This window comes from Mauremys mutica, chromosome 8, assembly GCF_020497125.1.
Source record: "Mauremys mutica isolate MM-2020 ecotype Southern chromosome 8, ASM2049712v1, whole genome shotgun sequence".
NCBI lineage: Eukaryota > Metazoa > Chordata > Testudines > Geoemydidae > Mauremys > Mauremys mutica.
The window spans coordinates 19,051,880-19,073,854 of NC_059079.1; the positions used below are offsets into that span (position 1 = coordinate 19,051,880).

Here is a 21,975-nt window from a genome sequence, read left to right on the forward strand (position 1 = left end):
TCTCCCCGAGGGCGTCGCCGTGCTCAGGCCCGGCCGCTCCCAGCCAACCCCTGCACGAGCGTAGCCCGGGCTGGAGCCCGGCGGGCTGCTCGGCGGCCCCGCAGCCTGTGGCGGGAGACGGGGCGGGGCCTAGTGTTCCAAAGGGGCGTGCGGCAGAACGCGGCTCGCGCGCGGGGCTGGGCGCTCACGGTCCCTGCACCCCCGCGAACGACCCCAGGCCAGCCCCGCCCGAGAGGGGAGGAGGCGGGGGCAGCCCCGCCCCCGCTCCCGGCCGCCATCCAATCAGAGGCGGAAGGGGGCGAGCCGAGCCGGCCCGGGTAGAGCCCGGCTCCCGCACGCTGCCCCCGCCCCGCGGGCCGCGGCGAGCCCCTCTCCGCGCCGTCTGGGCTGGGCCCGGGGTGGGAGCCGCCCCCGGCAGAGGAGGCCCCGGAGGGGGCGTGTTTGGCCGTAACCCTGGAAACCAGCAGCGGCCGCAGCTGCTTTGGCAAGCGGCACGTCGGCTGCGGGTGGGGGTGAGTGCGGGGCTGGGTCGGGGGCGGCGGGGAGCTGGAGGTATGATGGGGGGGGTGGGGTGCTGGGTGGGAAGCGGGGTAATGGGACTGGGCTGCCCCAGAGCTCCCGTCTGTTTGTTCTGTATCCCCCAAGGCACCCGTGCTCGCCATCTAGAATCCTGGCTAACGCGTCTGTAGCCCTTTTCGCCCCCGAGAGCTCGCCCCACACTGTGCCTGGAGCAGCCCTGGGCTGCGCTTTGCAGCAGTGGAGGGATTAGCGTGGCCTGAGCGGAATGTGGTGTGTCCCGGCAGCAGACCGGACCACACCACAGGCTTTCAAATTTGCAGCGCTGCAGCAGGGTGTGAAAACACACCCTCTCCAGCGCTGCAAATTGCGGCGTTGCAAAGCGCCAGTGTGGTCAAAGCCCCAGCGCTGTACGTTATTCCCCACAGGGAGGTGGAGTACGGACAGCGCTGGGAGAGCTCTCTCCCAGCGCTGGCACTTTGACTACACTTAGCGCTTCAAAGCGCTGCCGCGGCAGCGCTACCGCAGCAGCGCTTTGAAGCGCTAAGTGTAGCCACAGCCTCAATGTAAAAAGAGACCTCTTCTTACTCAGTAGTTCTCCCCTTCCTGTGTCAGTCACTCACCTCTGCTGACTGTAGTGACGAAAATGTTACTACTTTTTATTCCAGCGAGATGATAACGGGTGTGTAAGCGATGCTTAACTATAGCGTGGCTATTGCTACACAAAGATGGGGCTAGACCATCTTAATTCTGCTGCTAAAATCCTATCCGTGCCAGTTTTTTACTGCAAACTCAAAACAGGGGTATCATTTTGTAGTCAATGATGCCCCAGTTCAGTTGTTTCTGACTGGGTACGTGGAACAAACTTTAGGCCAAGGATGTATTGTAAAATCTCCTTTGGACCAATTAGTTTTCAATAGAGCACGTACCTCCATATACTTGATTTGCTAAATAGTTATATTGTTACTACAGCCACCTGTATGTTTCAGGGTCTCTGTCATACTATATAAATTCTCAGATTTAATAGACATGTCGGACATAGCTAAGGATAAGGCAGCACGCCTGTTAAAGAAAAGAGGCAGCGTATCCTCTCTGAGCAGTCATGAAGTCAGAGCAAAAGAAATCCTTGGAAAAAACAAAGAGTAAGTAGTTTTTCTAATTTGGATTATAAAATAATGTAAATATATCAGGAAAATGTTGCATTGAGACATAAAAAAAGGTAATGGATGAGGGGATGTTTTGAATATAACTCCTGTTTCTGAAGCATTATGAGAGCGCTTCTTTTGCATAATAATTACAAAGGAAAAATATCTGGGATTTCACTCTTCTAATTATTCCTTCCAATGTGCATTCTGAGCACCGCTTCTGTTTTCAAAACTAATGTGCATTTAAGAAAAAAAACATTTTGAATTTGCTGGCTGTGATTGGTTGAGTAAAGCAAACCAATCATTTTTTTAAACATTAATTTGGTTTTACTATAGCAAACACAGTAATGAAGCCGAGAATTTAGAATGGATTTGGAATGCAGTGTTTCTCCAGTCACTTTCATAAATGCATAGCTGATGGCTACCATGTTGGAGATTGAACCAGAAACCTCCAGAGTGAAAACCATGAGCTGCTACATCATTAGCTAAAGCGTGGAGGTTATAACAACTCATCCCCTGTGGATTTACACAGTGGGGAAACAATAACACATTCACCAGTGGGTTCCATTTGGAACCAGAAGGTAGATTTAATCTGACTCCTGGTGAAATATTCTAGAATATTCCTTTACGGGACACCTCAGTCCACAGACTTGCTTGGCAGTAGTTTGGATACAAAGAAGCATGGCTAAGTATTTACCAAAAATATATTTTGTAAAGCTGTATTTTTAAGGTGAATTTTGTCTTGTATTGTACCCAATTCTGTTGTATTCGAGTTCCTATCAGATTAATTTTTATTTATCTCGATCCCACTCCCCCACCATCCTACTTAAAATTAAGTAGTTGGCCACCTAGCTGCTTCTAAATTCTGGGCTTCATTGGTGTATTTCTGTTCTAGTAAAACCAAGTTAAAGTTTAAAAGTGATCATTTTGCTTTCCTCTTTTCAACCCCATGCAGCTAGAAAAATCAATTTTTTTTTCTTAAATACATATTAATTTCCAAAACAGAAGCTCTGTTTAGAAGGCTGTTTGGCAAATTAATGCATTATGTCCTTTGAAAATAGTTAGCTTTGCTAGAAAGATCAGATATTTTGTTTCCACTACTCTTTAGTGCATAATGCGTTAATGATGTGTCCCACTGAGTGGCAACATATTTCTTTAGCACCTAATGTCCTAAGAAAAGGCATTCTTAACTGATCCCATTTTGACTTAAACAAGTCCAAAAATTATCTTAACATTTTCTGAGAGAGAAAGCTGTGTTTCTGTACCATCTAAAATTTTGAATCTATTTTTATCAACATAGTTTTCAATATACACTAGTTTATACAGTCACTTCTTGAATTATTTTTAGCTCCATGAGTACAGTGTCTTATATGGATGAACCTGGCCATGATATTCCTCGTCTTGCCGTTCAGTTGGAGAACACTTATCAGCTGGGTATGGAACACTTCTTCCTCCATCTCACACTAAAAAAATAAGCTCAGTACAGGTGATTGGGTGAAATTTAACGGTCTGTGATATATGTGTTAAATTAATGGCTCTAATGGTCTTAAACTCTATGAATCCAAAATGTAAACTGCATAACTCAGATATTGCCTAAATCGAGAAACAGTCAAAATGTAGTCAGTTTTGAAAAGAATTGAAAGCTACTGTCATTTCTATTAATACATTTGCTCTTGAGTCCTCTTTACCAGATTTTGTGGTTTTACAATCACCTCTCTCTGTTTAAAAAAAACAAAAACACATCACACCTCTTCCTGTTGCTGTGAAAAAATCCTACAGGGGAAACACTGAAACAGACTAGATGCCAAATTGCAGTTCAGTGCATCAAGTTATCAAATTAACAATTTAAAATTCAGAGAAAAATGTTTTTCTCTAAACTTTCAGTTATTATAATATTAGGTGCCATCTGTAACAATGGTAAGTTGAAAATGTTCAGGGAGAAATGGGATTTTGAAGTTGATAGTATCTCTTTAAGATAACTGTTTGTTTTTATCAAGAGTGCTTCTCTTAATTGGTAGACTAGGAGGCATAGTAATTTATCTGTTTGATTTATTTATATTGAGGTAATACTCAGGGCCATTCTTTGGTAGGTACTGTACAAACTCATAACAAAAAAACTGGCCCTGCCCCAAATTGTTATGGTCATGATGGCTCCCGATAAAATAGCTTTATCGTAAGAGTCTCGGCGCACGAGAATATTGGGGATCAACATTTGTCTTAGTTAAGAATCGAAAACCGCATGATGTATATTTTGACTGAAACAAAATTTAGGTGTCTAAAGTTTGGCGCGTGTAAGGTACTACTAATCCAGATAATAGCAAGAGAAGGCGTTTATCCTTTTTGGCAAAAGGTATAGGAGCAATCCATTTACAGCATGGTAGATGAATAAAGCTTGTCCACTTCATGTCCTCAGAGCTGGGTGGGAAACAGTTTTCCCATCCCAGCAAAATATTTGAGATTTAAAAAAAAAAAAATCCCATTTTGAATTGGGACAAAAAGTTGCAACCTTGAAAACTTTCGTGAACTGACAAACCAAAAAAGATTTCAGTTTGAGTCAAAATTTTGTTTTGATAATTTCAAATTGTTTCAGTTAAATTTCAACCATTTTTCATTTTTAAACATTTTACTTTTTTTTTTAAATTCCCATCCATCAGCTCAACAGCAATGATGCGCCAAATGAAGTCTTTCCTCCACTTTCTGTTTTGAACAAAGCTGTGAGGCTGGTACATCTTTAAACATTTTTGTTCTGTCATTCTTCACTGCATTTATCCAATGCATCCTCCGTCCTCCTGTTTTTAGTTCCACGCACTCTGGTATTGATTGCCATGTATGGTATCCTTTCTGAGTCCATACTTGATATGTGTGCAGACCATCACTGTTGTCTTTCTTGAGTCTTCTATACATGTATTACACCTCTACCCCGATATAACGCGGCCCTCGGGAGCCAAACAATCCCATCGTGTTATAGGTAAGGTCACGTTATATCAGGGTAGGGAGCTGTTTGGCCCGGCAAGCCTGGGGGTGGGGGGAAGAAGCGGAGCGGCGGCAGTGCGCTCAGGGGAGGAGGTGGAGATGAGCTGGAGTGGTTCCTCTGCACCCCCTGTTACTTGCTGCGACCCTCCCTGGGGCCTGCCCCAGCTCACCTCCGCTCCGCCTCCTCCCACGAGCGTGCTGCAGCGCCTCTTCTCCGCCCCCCCCCCCCCGTGGCACGCTCGTGGGAGGCGGAGGAGGAGGCGAAGCAGAGGTGAGCTGGGGCAGGGAGCAGTTCCTCTGCGCCCCCCCTTACTTGCTGCGGCCCCCCTGCCCCAACTCACCTCTGCCTCCTCCCATGTGTGTGCCACAGCTCCGCTTCTCCCCCCTCCCTCCCAGGCTTGCTGCGCCAATCAGCTGATTGGTGCAGCAAGCCTGGGAGGGAGTAGAAGCAGAGCTGTGGCACGCTCATGGGAGGAGGCGGAGCGGAGGTGAGCTGGGGTGGGGGGGGGCCCAGGGAGGACCGCAGCAAGTAACGGGCGGGCGTAGAGGAACCTCTTGCAGTAACACAAATTTGGATATAACGAAGTAAAGAAGCCCTGTCCCCCGAAGCGCTGCTTTACCACATTATATCTGAATTAGTGTTATATCGGACTGCAGTATATTGGGGTAGAGGTGTTTATCTTGCCCTAGCTGTTTTCTTCTCTTTTCATTTTTCTTTTTCTGCAGTCTTGAAGCTCCGTATTCTCCTCAGCCAGTTCATTTCAGCAGTGTAAAATATTTTGTCCTTCAGATTTCCTCATACTAGCATTCCAATCTGTATAGCAAGTATCAGCATGACAGTTGTCTCATATATGTTGATTTTTGTTCATATCAAAATGTCTTTAGCCTTCCAGATCTTGCAGTTTTTCAAATGCATTAGCGGCTAGTCCAATTCTTGTTTTTTATGTCATCTTCACAATTCCGATTCTTTGATACTCTTTCCCATTCTACCTTGTCAATTATTCTCTGTAAATCCTCCTTAGTCAATTCTGGGAGGTTCATGTCATCTCTGAATCTAAGACTCCTCCCTTTTCATCTCTCAGTGCTACAGCCATTACTGCTTCCAGTACCAAGTAAAACAAATCTGGTGATAGCATGCACTCCTGTTGTCATGCTGAACCATTCCATCAGTTCTTGTCTACTCTCACTGCACTCATTGATTTGCTGTAGATATTTTCTATCTGCTTGATCAATTTTTGGGGGCTGCTATACGTTGTCATAACTTGCCATAACCCTTTCTGCTAAATGAAAAGCCTCTTTGAAGTCTATTGAGTTGTAGTAACAGGTTCGGTTGTGTTCTGTGCATTTCTTTGATATTTGTTTTATCACAAATAACTGATCTGTTGCACTTTGGTCTGGTCTAAATCCAGCCTGTTCCTTTGCAGGTGCCATTTCCTCTTCATTCTCTTCTGCAACCTCTTGGTGAATGCTATCTCTGGTGCTATCTTACTGTAACTAACTTAAATTTCAAAATGAAATGTTTCAAAACAGGAAACTGTGATTTTTAATTTCCAACAGTTTGAAAGAGAACATTTGATCAATTTTGAAACTTATTGTCAGGGTGGATTTAAATCACGAGTCAGGAAGCCTTGATTTAATCATGGATTTCTACATAAACTGCATTCTTGTTGGTTGTTATAACCTTAATACATATTCTTCACAACTCAGAGATAGATGTATGTTTCATTTTTAGAAGGTACACACTATACATTTTTAAAGTGATTTATTTTGAAAACTTTTCAGATTAGTTTTACAGCTGTATCAGAAAATGAATGATTGGTTATTTCATTTACAAAGGTAACTGAAGCAGATATTTATGAAGTCATTGGGAGGTGAACTATCTCCAATTCTACAGGTTAATCGTTAATATTTGGAGGATTTTCTTGTCATGCTGTATTAGGAGGAGAACATCACCAGACAGACATTTAAATTGTTTTATTTAACTAAAACAACAGCGTTATGTGTTCTGGATTTTTTTCTTCAACAGCAAACATATAATATTTTAACAAAACAAGCATATGAATTTTTTAGTTTAGTTAAACATTCACGTTTTTTAAAATCAGGTTTCTTTTTGTTAAAATTGTTTTTAACTTAAATAGTTAAATGAAATATTAAAAAAAAAATTAAATCGACTGTGTCAGCCAGGCCAACATGAGAAACTTAAAATATTGGCTTCTGCAGCTAACTCAGTCGTCTTCAGCTTCATTTTCCTCTTTGTTCATAATATGGAAAAGAAAAACAAGCTTTCCTGCTTTTTCAGGTCCCAAACGATTTCTCAATTTGGAAGGAATTAGTCCAAAGGAAGAAAATATTCTTTCTACACCGGCAGAAGAAGCTACTGGTGTTATAAGTGAGATTATCACTTCAACAGTCTCTGAATCCAAGTGCTTAAATGATTTCTGCCAGTTCACTGGTGTGACTTTCTTTAAAACATCATCAGCAAACATATATTTCTTGAATCGTTCTTATTCCCAAACTGGGTCTCTTTTGCGGCCTGCTGCCATTACAGGTTTTCCCTTCTAGTGAGAGAATGGTATGGTAGATCTCAAATCAATGAAGGCTACCTCAGAAAGACCTCAAGACTTCTGAAATATGCTGCTCAAACAGTTTCACTTTTGTTTCTACTGCCTGTCCCTCCCTTCTCACATTTATCTCCAGACTTCTCCTTCTGCCCCCAACAATCTTCTATTCATTGAACTTTTTGAAACTTTGCACTTTTAGAGCGAGGTAGGGGATTGACTCTGTGTACACAAATTTGCAGAGGGACAATAGGGTTAAGGTCTGTTATTTCTCACCTCTATATATTATTTATTTATTTAAAAACCTTTTTGCTGTTAACAAGCATGTTCTCTCTGGAGACACAAATCCACCGTTTGAGAACTGGAAAACTAAGCATCTCTGATGGTATCTTCTAGCCTGAGCACTGAATCCCATTGAGTAGACAGAAAGATTAACCTAAATAATCTACACAGAAGCCCCTGGTTCCCCATAAAATTGGGTCCCTAATACATGAATTATTGGAACTCATTTACAAAACTTTTCTTAAACATTACATGAATATATTGTCTCATACTATAGAATTAGAATTTATAATCCCTATTCCATGATGAGATATCTTTGAACTACAATGTATCTTGCTTGATTAAAACTATCTTTAGGCAGGTTTTTCCCTCAAAAAGCATTTTATCAAAAAAAACCCGATTTAAATAAAAAAAAACCTGTTTTGTTTTTTATTTTTTTTAAATCATTGGTTTTTATCCACCCTGCTTATTGTTCGAGTCAAGAAACTTATTGAAACTGACCTTTTCCTGCAAACCATTTCAGTGAGGACTATCAACATTTTTTCAATGGGAAGATGGTTTGCTGAAAAATTCCTGACTAGCTGTACATGGCCCACTTGTAGATCTTGCAAATTATCTTCCAGTCTTTTTTTACTGAGACTTGTGCATAAGAATGTACTTAGAACACTTTATAGGATCAAACAAGTGTATGTTTCTGCCACATAACTGCCTGATCCACAGCCACATTTTTCCAAGGAGATGATAGTGTGCTTGAATTTTGAGGCAAATGAGGAAGGAAATAATCCAGCTGCTTCCAGTACTTTGAAGGGTATTACATCCACGTTCAACAGATTTCAGCATTCAATGGGTATAACAACCTGTAGGTATTTTTCGTGTAGGTATTTTTTGTGTGCACCTTAGATGATTAACGATCAAAAACACTCAGATACTATGAAGAAGAGGTTAAAAAAACCCTTAGATCAAAATAAACCCAAAAAGGAATTGTGGGGGAGGTTATTGTAGGGGGGAGTTGCAGTACTGCTACCCTTACTTCTGGACTGCTGCTGGCGGCAGCACTTCCTCCAGAGCTGGGCAGCTGGCCAGGAGCCCAGTTCTGAAGGCAGAGCCACCACCAGCAGCAGTGTAGAAGTAAGGATGGCATGGTATGGTACTGCCACCCTTACTTCTGCACTGCTGCCTGTAGAGCTAGACCCTTAATCAGCAGCCGCCACTCTCTGGCTGCCCAGCTCTGAAGGCAGTGCAGAAGTAAGGGTGGCAATACCATGACCCTCCTAAAATAACCTTCTGACCCCCAATCCCCACAACTCCCTTTTGGGTCAGGACCCCCAATTTAAGAAACGCTGGTCTCCCCTGTGAAATTTGTATAGTATAGGGTAAAAGCACACAAAAGACCAAATTTTACTGGGGGAGACCAGATTGCATGGTCCGTGACACATTTTTCATGGCTGTGAATTTGGTAGGGCTCTCGTCATAGCATTTGTTTCAAGTGATTGTTAGCAGATCACAGCTAGCCATATATTTACTCTCCAATTAGAGTGGTAGCCATGTTAGTCTGTTCACCTGCACATCTACCAATGTGATATATGCCATCATGTGCCAGCAATGCCCCTCTGCCATGTACATTGGCCAAACTGGACAGTCTCTACGCAAAAAAATAAATGGACACAAATCAGACGTCAAGAATTATAACATTAAAAAACCAGTCGGAGAACACTTCAGCCTCGCTGGACACTCAATTATAGACCTAAAAGTGACAATTCTTCAACGAAAAAAACTTCAAAAACAGACTCCAACTAGAAACTGCAGAACTGGAATTAATTTGCAAACTGGACACCATCAAATTAGGCCTGAATAAAGACTGGGCATGGATGAGTCATTACACAAACTAAAAACTATTTCCCCATGCTAATTTTCCCCCCTACTGTTACTCACACCTTCTTGTCAGCTGTTTGAAATGGGCCACCCTAATTATCACTACAAAAGTGATTTTTCCTCCTGCTGCTAATAGCCCACTTTAATTGATTTGTCTCGTTAGAATTGGTAAGGCAACCCCCATCTTTTCATGTTCTGTGTGTGTGTGTGTGTGTATATAAATAAAAAATAATCTTTATACTGTATTTTCCACTCCATGCATCTGATGAAGTGGGTTTTAGCCCACAAAAGCTTATGCCAAAATAAATTTGTTAGTCTCTAAGGTGCCACAAGTACCTGTACTCCTCGTTCTTTCTCCAATTAGAAAGATCCATTGATCTGTTACATACTTGTCATTCTTGTTTTACATGTCAGTTTGATTTTCTGGTAAAAATTCTGGAGGGGAATGAAAACAAACACGGAATCTCATTAAAAATTCCCAAAGTGCTACAAACCTTAATTTGTTTATACTTAATTTCCTGGTAAATCTATTACAAACTTGTTAAAGAGAAAAAATATGAATTTGAAGGTGCTTTATTTTCCAGTAATAAAAATCACTCTCTGTTTAATTTGTGGGTGAACTAATGTTCTTGAAATGAAATATTATAATAGCACTGGCTAGAACCAGAGATGCCTTGCAAGGTTAAACGAAGCACCTCAGTCCTGATCTTTAGCATCCCTCGTGTTTCAGTTCTGGGTCTCTCTTAAATAGACTTAAACCCATACCAAATTGTGTGATAGCTTTATAATTTGAGATCATAAAAATATTTTTAGTTTTCACCTGATCCAGGATTTGAATTCAGAGAGAGATTGAGAGAGAGAGAACTAGTGTACTAGTTCACTATTCTAGTTAACTCCCTTTCATTGGTCATTTTGATTAGTCAGGTTAAAAAAGCAGTTTACAATGTGTTCAGTTATTCTCAACATGGATTTATAAATTAAAGCATTATAAAATATCTACATATACCAGGTCCTGCAAAACGTTTTCCAGTGGTTACAGTAAATAATATTTTGAAGGATGTGCTGACTAATTATCTTCAAGAAGAAAAATATGAAGCGGAGCTATGCAGACAAATGACAAAAACCATCTCTGAGGTATAAAAAATAAATTATTAGTACAATTTTGGAGTAAATGATGGGTCAGACTCACCCCCTTCTCAAATCCATGCACTGAGGGGTCTTTCATGCACAGTCTCCCCACTTTCTCTGGTGGACCCTTTTCTGTATGTCTGGGGTATGCATTGGGGAGGGGAATGTGACTTGTCAGGCTTGTGACAAGCGGGTGGGCCAGAGACTGCACATCATCCTTCCTCTGGTCCTCAAAATTTACCCAGAAAATGGAACAGTTCCAGGCTGTAGTAACTTTTGTGCATAGCTCCTGGGATGGTCACAGGGACTACTGTGACCAATAGGACATGGTTCCATTGACCTTGTCCTCCCAAGGAACCATGTGAGTGGGCATTAGGTGTACCAGAGGCAATGTGGGAGCATAGTGCTAACTCTCCTTCTGTGGATCCCCAGCATCCGCCGGATTTGGGAATAGGCAAACCCTGTACCCCTGGCAGGACAATGCCTCATAATTTTTTTTCCTTCAAAATCTCCTTTCCTTGGCTTTTCATGTCAGAAGAGACAATATTAGTAAGTAGAATATAGGGCTTAGAGAAACTAAAACGAGTGAACTAAAAGTATGAAGTTAAAATCTATTAAATCCCTGTGTGGATGCTCTCATTTACAAGTTAGAGGGCCTCAGTTCACTGAACTTAATCCTCCAGAAACATCCAGAATAGCCCCTCAGTGATACTTATGCATTTGTGCTGTCGCAAATTCTGCTTGGTAACGTGTGCAAGTCTTCAGTAGTTTGCCTAGGTGTAATAGAGTGAAACTTGGGCATCATTAGCAGATTTTTTTGTTGGGAAAGAATAGCATATGCAACTTATTCTTTTACCAAAGATGGGTCTGTAAGGCTAACAGGAGTAAAAGGCAGTAAAAACTTGTGCATTTGGGTTTTTTTTTGTTGGTTGGTTTTGTGAAGGTGCCATCTTTTTCATAGACAGTTTTCATATTTGAACTGTTCTGTCTCTAATTATTCAAGAAGATGCCACCACTTTTGTAAATGCAACTTCTGAAGTTAATCCTTTGGGGATATGGCATTTCCAAGAACTGATATCACTATCATCAGTGTTGAAAATACTGATTCATTGGTGCTGTAACCTCAGTCTCGCATATTCCACCCTCTAGTGGTACTGGAATACTTACAGGATGATGTTGCAAGTCTATGGTTAGGTGATTACCAACAAGATTCTTGAAAATGTCTAGTAATGCTGTACATAACATGTTTATACTACACTGTATCAATGCAGTGATTTTTACCTGTGAACCTCCTGAACATGTGTCTCTCTTATAGGTTATTAAGGCTCGGGTAAAAGACCTTATGATACCAAGGTACAAAATTATTGTGATTGTACATATTGGACAACTAAATGAACAGAGCATGCGAATTGGAAGCAGATGCATTTGGGATCCTGCGAGTGATACGTTTTCATCGTATGCTTTCAAAAATACCTCACTGTTTGCTCTTGCAAATGTCTATGCTGTTTATTTTGAATAATGAAAAGCTCTAGTTTATCAGTGAAAGAAAAAGATCTAAGTTATCATGTTTATATTGTAGAAAAACTGTTAGAAGACAGTCAGCTTACATTTGTTTTAAAATGGGGGAAATAAGCCTTTCAGTGGTAAAGGTAATAATCATGCACACTTAAACCATTTTCTGCTCTTGTTCCTTTCCACAGGAAATTATTCATACTAAAATGACATTTTGCACCTTTTTTTCAGAACCACATATCACTGTATTAGCTTGTATCATTGTTATTTGCTCTAATTAAATCCTGGTCCTCAGTTTCAGTTGCCAGTAAAAGGGTTTTGTGCATAAGGCCAAGATGGGATTTGCAGAAGTAAAAAAATCCTTCCCTTCTGCCCTCATCTTGGAGTTAAAATGTTGGGCAGCTGCACAACCATGTCATGAGCTGTGACCAGTACCCTGAAAGGTTTTACAAGTGGGAGATCCACACAACTCATTGTCTTTAACCCTCCTCTGACAGAGGTGCTGTCCATGTCCACCCCCGTCTCACGTGGTATCTCTGGCTCAATTTCCCCAATGGAGTCTTCAGCACATTTTAGTTATGGATGTGGCTTAGGCCCCTTGCCAAGTCACTGAGGAAGATCTACCCCTTCCATGGTAGTAAAGTCCCCAAGTCAAAGTCCAGTGTAAACACAAACCACAAGAATCTTTGACCTTTTGGGCTCAGATTTCATCCCCCTTCCTTTTGCGCAGATCCCAGCTGTAGCAGCTTGTCGTAACCACCAACAACAGGTTCCAGGTAACAAATTAAACTGTCCTTCCTGGTTGGTCCCCAAGTAAGATGGCTTTCTCCTTTTAACTGCCCCCTCCATGCCTGACACTCTTGCAGGTGAAGCAGGGTGGGGCTAACTGAGTATGCCCCATCAGACCTTCTTTCCTTTCCTCCTGTTCCTATTTCCAGTGTTGCAGAACTGCAGATGTCCCACTGCTTGTTTGTTTGGGGTGGGGTGGGGGTTTCCAATGAGAGGTTTTTGGCCCTTAACTAGTAATGATGAAGAGCTATGAGGAAAATCTGGATAAGTATCATGACAGGTAACAACAGTTAATTATGTTCAGAAATGTTTTATTGTACTGTAAGCAGCAATGTGTCTAATCTGTGGTATGTATATGAAATTCCATTTCCATTTTACTTATAATAAAGTAAATTAATTAGTTAAAACTGTACTGTGCAAGAGTTGGACTTCATGTTTTTAATTAAGGTGGTTTTATTTCTTTATAGTTTCTGAATTAATATAGAAATCCTGTTAAATCCTTGTCTACTCACCTTTATCTTTTAGGCTATGTCTACACTACAGACCTTACAGTGGCACAGCTGTACCACTACAGCTTTGCTGCTGTAAGGTCTCCTGCGTGTAGCCACTCTATGCCGAGGGGAGAGAGCTCTCCTGCTGGCATAATTAAGCCACCCTCAATGAGCAGCGTTAGCTATGTGGGCAGGAGAGCCTCTCCCACCAACGTAGCTTGTCCACAGCACTTTTGCCAGTGAAACTTATGTCAGTCAGGGGTGTGGCTTCTTTTTTTTTTTAAAAACCCTGACCGACAAAAGTGGTAGCGTAGACAAAGCCTTAGTTTCTTAAAAGGCTTAAATGTGTTATCTGTTCTGCTCCTTGTCATTTTTATACCTACAAGTACACAGCTTGAAAATAGTTGATAAATTACCCAGAAAAGCTGAGATGACAACATTCAGAATAGAAGAGGAAAACACTTTTGTTTAAATAGCATAAGAAATTTGACATATTGCCAGATACCATTTTCTGCCCAAACGTACCAAGCGATTTTTAATTGGTACATCAGGGTACCACTAAGGCAGAGCATGAGGTCATCTTAAATGCTGAAAACAGTATATATAGATATTAGGGATATTTTCTGCTCTGGATTCACTTATGGAATCCCCATTGATACAAAAAGTGTCGTGGACAAAGATGGAATTTATACCCTTTATATTACATTTCTGTGGGCCAGGTTCGAAACTTCTGGTATAGGGAGCAGCAGCATCCTTGCACCATAAAAACCTTTTGGCTCTATGGGGACTTCTCCTGAAGGGTGGCAGGAGATGCTTCCACCTGGGGGTATCTTTACCTCACAGAGAACATTGAATTGGCACACTCCCCAGAAATCATCACAATACCTTCTTCCCAGTGAGCATTGCATATTCTCCTTCCTCTCCTCTGACAAGTCCTTATAAACTGGCATATGTTCTGGGTGAAGCTAGCTTTCAGTCCTCAAATATGTGTGTCTTCCTTTTCCTCCCCCCGCCCCCCCCCCCGCAACCAAATAAATCATATGAGAGTACTCTTGTATTACAGATGAGTCTGAACTCTTTTATATACTTCTCTAAATCTAACATAGCATGGTACAATAAATCCCCTTTTTATTTATTATTGGGTGCATGTGCTATCAGGGAGGTGCTCTTGGAATGTTCTTTGTGTAGTATTTGGAAGCCGGAATGTTGCAGTTTAAAACCCCTAGCTATTCTTGCTAAGTCTTGTAATATTTGTTTTTGAATTATTTTAAACTTTCTTTTCTATTTGAAGAAATGTGGAAGAAGAAAAGTAGGAAACAAAGTTAAAGGAATTAACACTGTCTGATCCCTGATAATGCTATCCAGATCTATGTCATAAGAGCTCTGATAAACTAGCTCTTAGACACAGGGAGTTGTGGAGCACAGAATCCAGTGGAGACCGTTTGGAAGAATGCTTTCATACCCCTAAACCCCAAGTAGCTGGGTAAAGCCCAGTTAGTTTTTGATTTTGCAGGGGTGGGGTTTGTGACAGGTTCAGTCACAGACACCCCTTGGCACTGCCACCTGATGTGCTGAGATTACCTCTGAGCCCGTTTTCCCTGCCAGCTTGGGACTCCAGAACCCTGCCTTGTTGAGCCAGACACGCAAGCCTATTGCAACACAGACCCAGGTCTGGTCCACGCCCCCAAAGCTACAGACATAACCGAAAACAGCTTAGCAGGTTACCTACCTCCAGCATCCAGCTCCCAATGGGAGCCAAACCCCAAATAAATCCATTTTAGTCTGTATAAAGCTTCTACAGGGTAAACTCATAAATTGTCTGCCCTCTATAACACTGATGGAGATGCACAGCTGTTTGCTCCTCCAGGTATTAATCACTTACTCTGAGTTTATTAATAAACAAAAGTGATTTTATTAAGTATAAAAAGTAGGATTTCAGTGGTTTCAAGTAATAAGACAGAACAAAGTAAGTCACCAAGCAAAATAAAACAAAACCACGCAAGTCTAAGCTAATACATTAAGAAACTGATTACAGGTAATATCTCACTCTCAGCCATGTTCCAATAAGCTTCTTTCACAGACTAGACTCCTTCCTAGTCTGGGCCCAATCCTTTCCCCAGTACAGTCCTAGTTCTAGCAGACATCTTAGGTGTTAAGCTGGGGCTTTCTCATGACTGACCACCCCCTCTGTTCTGCTCCACCCCCTTTTATAGCTTTGATACAAGGTGGTAATCTTGTCTCTCTGGGTCCCCACTCCTCCTCCTAAATGGAAAAGTACCAGATTTAAGATATATTTTGTTATCAGGTGACGTGGTCACATGTCACTGTAAGACCCCAGCCTCCATTCTTCCGGGGCTGGCCCATACCTACACAGGAAGGTTTGCAAGTAAACAGTTCACTGCTTCTGAAGTACCCTTAATGGCTTCCACTTAATATGTTTACATCAGTAATACAAGTTTAGATCTTATTCTCCAAACTTCAGACATAGAAATAATACATGCAAATAAATAGGATGAACACACTCAGTAGATTATAAACTTTGTAATGATACCTTACAAGAGACCTTTTGCATAAAGCATATTCCAGTTACATCATATTCACATTCATAAGCATAGGGAGTGCAATGTCACAGGGTTGTGGGAGGAGGAGGGGAGAAATGTCCTTATATGGTATGCAGGTCAATTTCACCTGATTAAGGCCACCTTCCATACAGCTTGCATTTTAGATCTGTGCACTTTAGAGACCTGTTGATATATTGGATGGATTAGATCATATTCATGTACATATCACTCCCATAACAAGCTTTACCCAGGAATTTTCATGGAAGATCAAAATGTACCATGATTCCAAGCAGGTCTGCTTGGGTTTTATTTTATAGTAGAAAGCAAATATGTGGAACTTAGGTTTTAAATTAAATTACTTTCTAAAGTGTCAAAAATAAATCTCTCTTGGCGTATGAGAAACACTGAGCTGGTTTCTATTTATTTCTATACATAAAGCCATGTGAGTTTATAGTTAATGTTCCATCAGAAGTGGCTATAGTTTAGCAAAAGTGAAAATAGCACAGCAGCATCTGCAATATGAACCAACTGGTTTTAGCTCTTGATGTTAAATAAACTTAGCTTTACAACATAAAACATCGTATACTGCAGTTATACTGAACTGTAAAAAAAAAAAAAAAAAAAAAGCCCATTACCCAGATATGGCAGGGGATTCAGTTTTATCTTGTAGTAGAGTGGTCAGGGCCTAACTTTTACAGCACTGAAATGGCTCGTTGCTTAACCAGCTGATGTACGTTACTCCATGGATCATTTACTTTTTTTGAGGCTTTCATCTCCTTTTTTTTATGAGATAAAGCAGAGGTGTTTCCAAAAGATGGTAAAAATCTGATAAAAAAGCCTCTCAGACTTTTGTAGAACAGTGGTTCTCAGCCAGGTGTATGCATACCCCTGGGGGTACACAGAGGTCTTTCAGGCGGAACTCAACTAATCTAGCTCAGTGTTTCACAACCTGGGGTGTGGGTCATCGGATGGGTTTAGGGGGATTGGAAGTGCAGGGCTGGCATTAGGGGGTGGGAAGAAGGGCAATCACCCGGGGTCCCTGCAAAGCTAAGTTACATGCTTCAGCCCCACAGACAAGGCTCACAAGTGAAAAACCGGCTCAAGTATCACACTGAAATGTAAGTAAAATATTTATATTCCAATCAATTTATATGGCGAAAATGAGAAAGTAAGCAAATTGTCAGTAATAGCGTGCTGTGACACTTTTGTATTTTTATGTCTGATTTTGTAAGCAAGTAGTCTTTAAGTGAGGTGAAACTTGGGGATACGCAAGACAAATAGACTCCTTAAAGGGGTACAGTAGTCTGGAAAGGTTGAGAACCACTGCTGTAGAAGATCTAAGGTCAGGACTAATTGTCTTACATATATGAATGTTTAATCTTAGGCCAGTTACTGCTAATACTGTAAAGCAGGGGTTCTCAAACTGGGGGTCGGGACCCCTCGGGGGGGGGTCACGAGGTTATTACATGGGGGGTTGCAAGCTATCGACCTTCACCTGAAAACCCGCTTGCTTCCAGCATTTATAATGGTATTAAATATATTAAAAAGTGTGTTTAACTTATTGGAGGGGTCGACTCAGAGGCTTGCTGTGTGAAAGGGGTCACCAGTATAAAAAAGTTTGAGACTCACTGCTATAAAAGAAAAACACCTAATATTTGGATATACATTTGATTATTATAAATGTACATCTCTTCTGAATCAATATTGCAGCATTAGGTTTACTACTTAATCTTCAATACAAATTTTTTATGTTCTGAACTTCTCCTTGGCGCTATCTCTTTAAAAAGGGTCGTTCAATGAGTTTTGTTTTTAAAAACACTAGCTAGAAAAAGCAGATGAGGTTTAATAAACCCTGCCTCATTTTTACCCCGTTGCAGAACTTGTTCCAAGGTAAAGGCGTTTGGCCTCATTGGAGCCCTGCAATTTGGCTCAATTCCTCATTCTCTGCTCAGGAGAGTTTTTCTGCAAGAATAGCACAGATGTTACAGATCAAGGGCAGTGACTGAATCAACCATTGTGCCATATTGTCACAATTTAACTTCAGGATTGTCTGCTTGTCAACACTCCCCTGATCCAACTACAATACAATTTAAAAATTGAAGTGTGGATGGGACCTCTCCTGGTTTCCTTATAACTGGGCAAAAGCTTTGAACAGTCCAAGGCTTTGGCCTGGTTATGGGGGCATGAGTAGGTACCATCCATGCTATAAAATTTAATTGTGTTACAACCAGGTCTTCTGACTGGGTTATATTCCTAGCACCAATGGTGCCTATCTAATTCCCCAGGCAGGCACTGTTTTTTTCTTCTATGTTTGAGCCATTCTGAGAGCCCGGCTGGTCCAGGGAGTTAGAGCTCTCTGTACCATTATCTCCAATAGTCCAGTCAGAGCGCAGAAGTTAAGGCTGCCCCCACAGCTTATAAACTAGTTCTACTACCATGATCTTGAATCAAAATGCCCTCGGGGTAAAATTTCAAGAGCACAAGCATCTTAGGAGCCTGAGTCTAATTTTCAAAAGCGACTTAGGCACTTCGAAGCCGAAGTCTCTGAAAGTCAATGGGAATTGGGTTATGTCTACACTTTGAACAGTCCAAACAGCTGGGTCAACCTAACGTTTTAGTGTAGACCTGGCCATAGGTTCTTAAATGCCTACGTCACTTTTGAAAATTAGATTCAGGCTTCTAAGTCACTTGAATACTTTTCAAAAATTTTACACCAGATCTAATGATCTTCAGGTCAAATGGCCAGCCACGTTTTGTTTATTCAAGGGATTTGAAAGTGGGAGAGACTTGAGTAGCTGGTGAATTGCTGGAGAGGGAGGGTAGTTCTAACTTTTTGTTTGCTTGGCTTGCTGGTTTGGGTCATACTGGAGGATATAGCTGTTGTCTCATTGCAGTGGAGGGGGTTTGATATGTATTTTTAAGAAATATCCAAAATGCTTAGAGCTTTTGTGTAAATGTCCTTTTTTAAGGTGCATAAAGGTAAAAAAAAAAAATTTTGACTCTGGGATCTTGGTTGAAGTCTGTCTCTAGTTACAAGGGGAAATGTACCTCCTTGAACTGTATCTCAATCTCTCTGTAAGGGGGCAAATTTGACCTTGTACCCAGAATTGACCTTGTATAGACTTTATTTGGAGAACTGTGGGGCCACCAACAGCTCACAATAAGATATAAGTATAAGGGCTACAAACCCTTATGCACAGGGCAAAAGCCAGCTACGAATTGTTGGGGTTTCGAGGAAGAAACTTTGCTGAGGGGCAGGTTATTCCATAATCATCCATTATGAGAATTCTAGCAACTTTCTCTGGAGTTTCTGGTACTGGCCATTGTTGGAGACTGAACACTGGACTAGATGGATCACGGGTCTGATCTGATATTGCAAGTCTGATGTTGTGCATGGGTGCTTGAATCACAGTTTCATTCTGATACCCATATTATTAAGGCATTATGGATACTACATTATTATGATTTTGATCTCTGAGTGACACTATTAGCTATGTATACCCCCAGCTTTGTAATCCTGCTGGGGGTGTTCATAAGTGAGAAAGTACAATGAGAAACATACATGGTACATTGCACACTTTATTAAAATTTAGCCACAAAAACTGAAACTAGTACAATTATTGGACAGGGGAAAGTATTAGCACATGTGGTTTGAAATTTAACTATTTAAAACATGTTAAATGCCTTGTACAAAGAGCTGAGCAATCATCACAAAAAGGCATTTCAAAGCTCCTTTGCATTATACTATTTAAAATTTAACCTTTAATTCTTGGTGTGATGCAGAAAATAAAGCTAGAATTCAAGAAACACAATTGTAATAGTCTAGTTTCAGACAGTTACATGTTGTGATTATTTTAATGTATTAAAGGTATTGGATATAATCTGTCCAGCGTCTGATACATTTTAGCACAGTGAACTTATCTCTCTTTCGCTGCAGCCGATGCTGCAGCAGGATGTAGTAAGCAGCGAAACCACTTCCCGCCTTTCTTGTATAGACCTTTGCCTGATGCCTCTTAAGTCTCTCTGAGCCTGGGGTTTGATGTTAAGGGTTTCTTCCCTCATGGGTTCTGGATTCTGAATGCCATATTCCAAGGGTTCTGCTGAATCACTGTTTTCACGTGGCAAATGCAGGTGACTTTCTCTGTCTTCTGCATAAAAATTAGAAACAAACTAAAATTTGAGGGCATGGAATCCTTAGAAAAGTGTAGACTTTCAGCTCTAACAGAAAAGATAAAGTACCTACACCAAAGAAACTAAAAGGTCAAACGTATTAGGATTTACCTGATCATTAACATTTATTTCACCAGAATTGCACTGACACAGATGTCTGAGAATTAAAGAGCTTATTAATATCCCATTAAAGAATCTGTACTTCTTTTATAGCTTCTCTGTGCAGCTGTTTAAGTGAGGACAAGAAATCTGTTATCTGTTGGTGCAGTTGCTTTGATGGCTGAAACTAACTGTATGTTTGTTTCAAAGTACTAACAGTGCCGCTTCATTCTGACCATTGTATTTAAAATCAACATACTGTTCTATGATATGGTACATTCCTTCCTAAAGTTCAAGTGCCACTGCTTTATGTATCAGATATGAATAGTTCCAAGATTTTCAAAAAAATTATACCCTAGTATTGCAAATTGTTTCCCAGCTGTTTGTAATTCAGGTGCATTTTAAGGAATACGGTATTTTAAAGCTCTCAATACAATGTGGTGCGCTCTTTAAAAAAGAGAATAAGCCTCATAAAGTACAGCAACATCCACTCCTTGCCTAATACAGAGTTAAGTGATTTCCCCATTTGGCTAGTTCTTTAAAGTATTTTGCAGAAGTATTTCTAGCCAAACGTTTTTCTCTGCATGTAACCATGAGTGTCAAGCTTTCACTAGTATAAGAGTTTCAATGAAAGTAGATGCTTGACTGGAAAACATAAAATACATAGAAAGAATGGTTTCCTACAACCAAACTGACTTATTTAATCCTTTATAATTAAGGTCCCAAATTTTGAGTACGAATCGCTAGCAATGTGTATTACCCTGGTATGACTTTAATGTATATTGCTGAATTTTCTGAAACTTCCCAGTAATTTGCAAATCAGTTTGTACTGTAAAAATCTTCTGAGAAAGCCATGCCTCTTGAAGACAATGGCAAAACTTCCATTCACTTCAAAGGGGGCAGGATTTTCCCCCCTTGACATAAAAACTAGGGTTGAGAATTTCAAAACTAAGTGTTTAGCACACAATTGGCTTGAAAATCTCAACCTAGATCCTTCTTTATTTAAAAAACAAAACAAAACAAAAACCTAAGCTAGGTAAGCTCCAGAGAAACATAGTGCAAAGTTGTGCAATTTCACTTCCTTGTCTGAAACAAAGCCCCCACAATACCGACTCAAGAAATACATTTTACAGAGATAAAAGAAACTAAGCATCCAATTGTGCCCTTAGAGGCATCCAGGCGACACCACTCCCTGCTGAATTCAGTTAGATTTGTGAATGCATACGAGGGAAGAAGTGAGCCCACTGCACGTAACCCAACACTTACCAAATAGATCTTGTGGATCGTCACTCAAATGCCTTCTCCATCGCGATCCCCCACATGTGAAGACGACAGCTCTTACGAAGTCTCTCCCACAAAGCTTCATATAATTCCCTTCACCGTTTACATCAGAGATTGCTATCAGGAGAGAGATTAAAACCAAACCCAGGATTGCACCCCTCATTTTGCAGAAATGGCACCTGTTGGATCAGATTTCAGTGGAGAAGAAAGAGGGCCAGCAATGCCAAGATCTGAGGATTCTGCTGAATCCAGCCTATTTATATACAATGTCCATTGACTCTATAGGGCAAGGGCTCATTTTCATGAGGCTTTAATGTTTGTCAAGCATGTGAGTTAATCAGCTGTTTCTGGTAACATTTTAAGTGCTTTAGGATTTCCACTTGGATTCTGAGCAAACAATTATTAAAGGGTATATTTAAATAGCACTATTGCTTAACAATGGAAGCATATCCAGTAGTGCAGCATATTTATAGAGCACTATCTTAGATCAACACTACTGATGAGTACTTTCTGCAAAAATGAATGGAAGTTTTATTGCATCTTTCACACATTTAACTGTGTATGTTGTTTTTGATTGTGGAAAAGCTCAATCTACAGC

General features: G+C 40.8%; 2 protein-coding genes across 3 annotated transcripts; one reads left to right on the plus strand and one right to left on the minus strand.

The window, feature by feature from the left end:
- The first annotated feature begins 280 nt into the window (after positions 1-280).
- DYNLT5 (dynein light chain Tctex-type family member 5) lies at positions 281-13,121 on the plus strand. Of its 2 annotated transcripts, none has more exons than XM_045026367.1 (5): positions 281-512; positions 1,506-1,658; positions 3,010-3,095; positions 10,356-10,480; positions 11,790-13,121. In XM_045026367.1, the coding sequence occupies exons 2-5, from the start codon at positions 1,546-1,548 to the stop codon at positions 11,991-11,993; spliced, it is 528 nt and encodes a 175-aa protein (XP_044882302.1). In that variant the 5' UTR covers positions 281-512; positions 1,506-1,545; the 3' UTR covers positions 11,994-13,121. The 2 variants fall into 2 exon arrangements, with proteins under 2 accessions (XP_044882302.1, XP_044882301.1); XM_045026366.1 differs by having other exon boundaries at positions 282-512; positions 1,535-1,658; positions 11,790-13,120.
- Positions 13,122-19,730: 6,609 nt separating this feature from the next.
- INSL5 (insulin like 5) lies at positions 19,731-21,540 on the minus strand. Its single transcript, XM_045026869.1, has 2 exons — positions 21,363-21,540; positions 19,731-19,975 (listed from the first exon to the last, which is right to left on the minus strand). The coding sequence occupies exons 1-2, from the start codon at positions 21,538-21,540 to the stop codon at positions 19,731-19,733; spliced, it is 423 nt and encodes a 140-aa protein (XP_044882804.1).
- Positions 21,541-21,975: the final 435 nt, after the last annotated feature.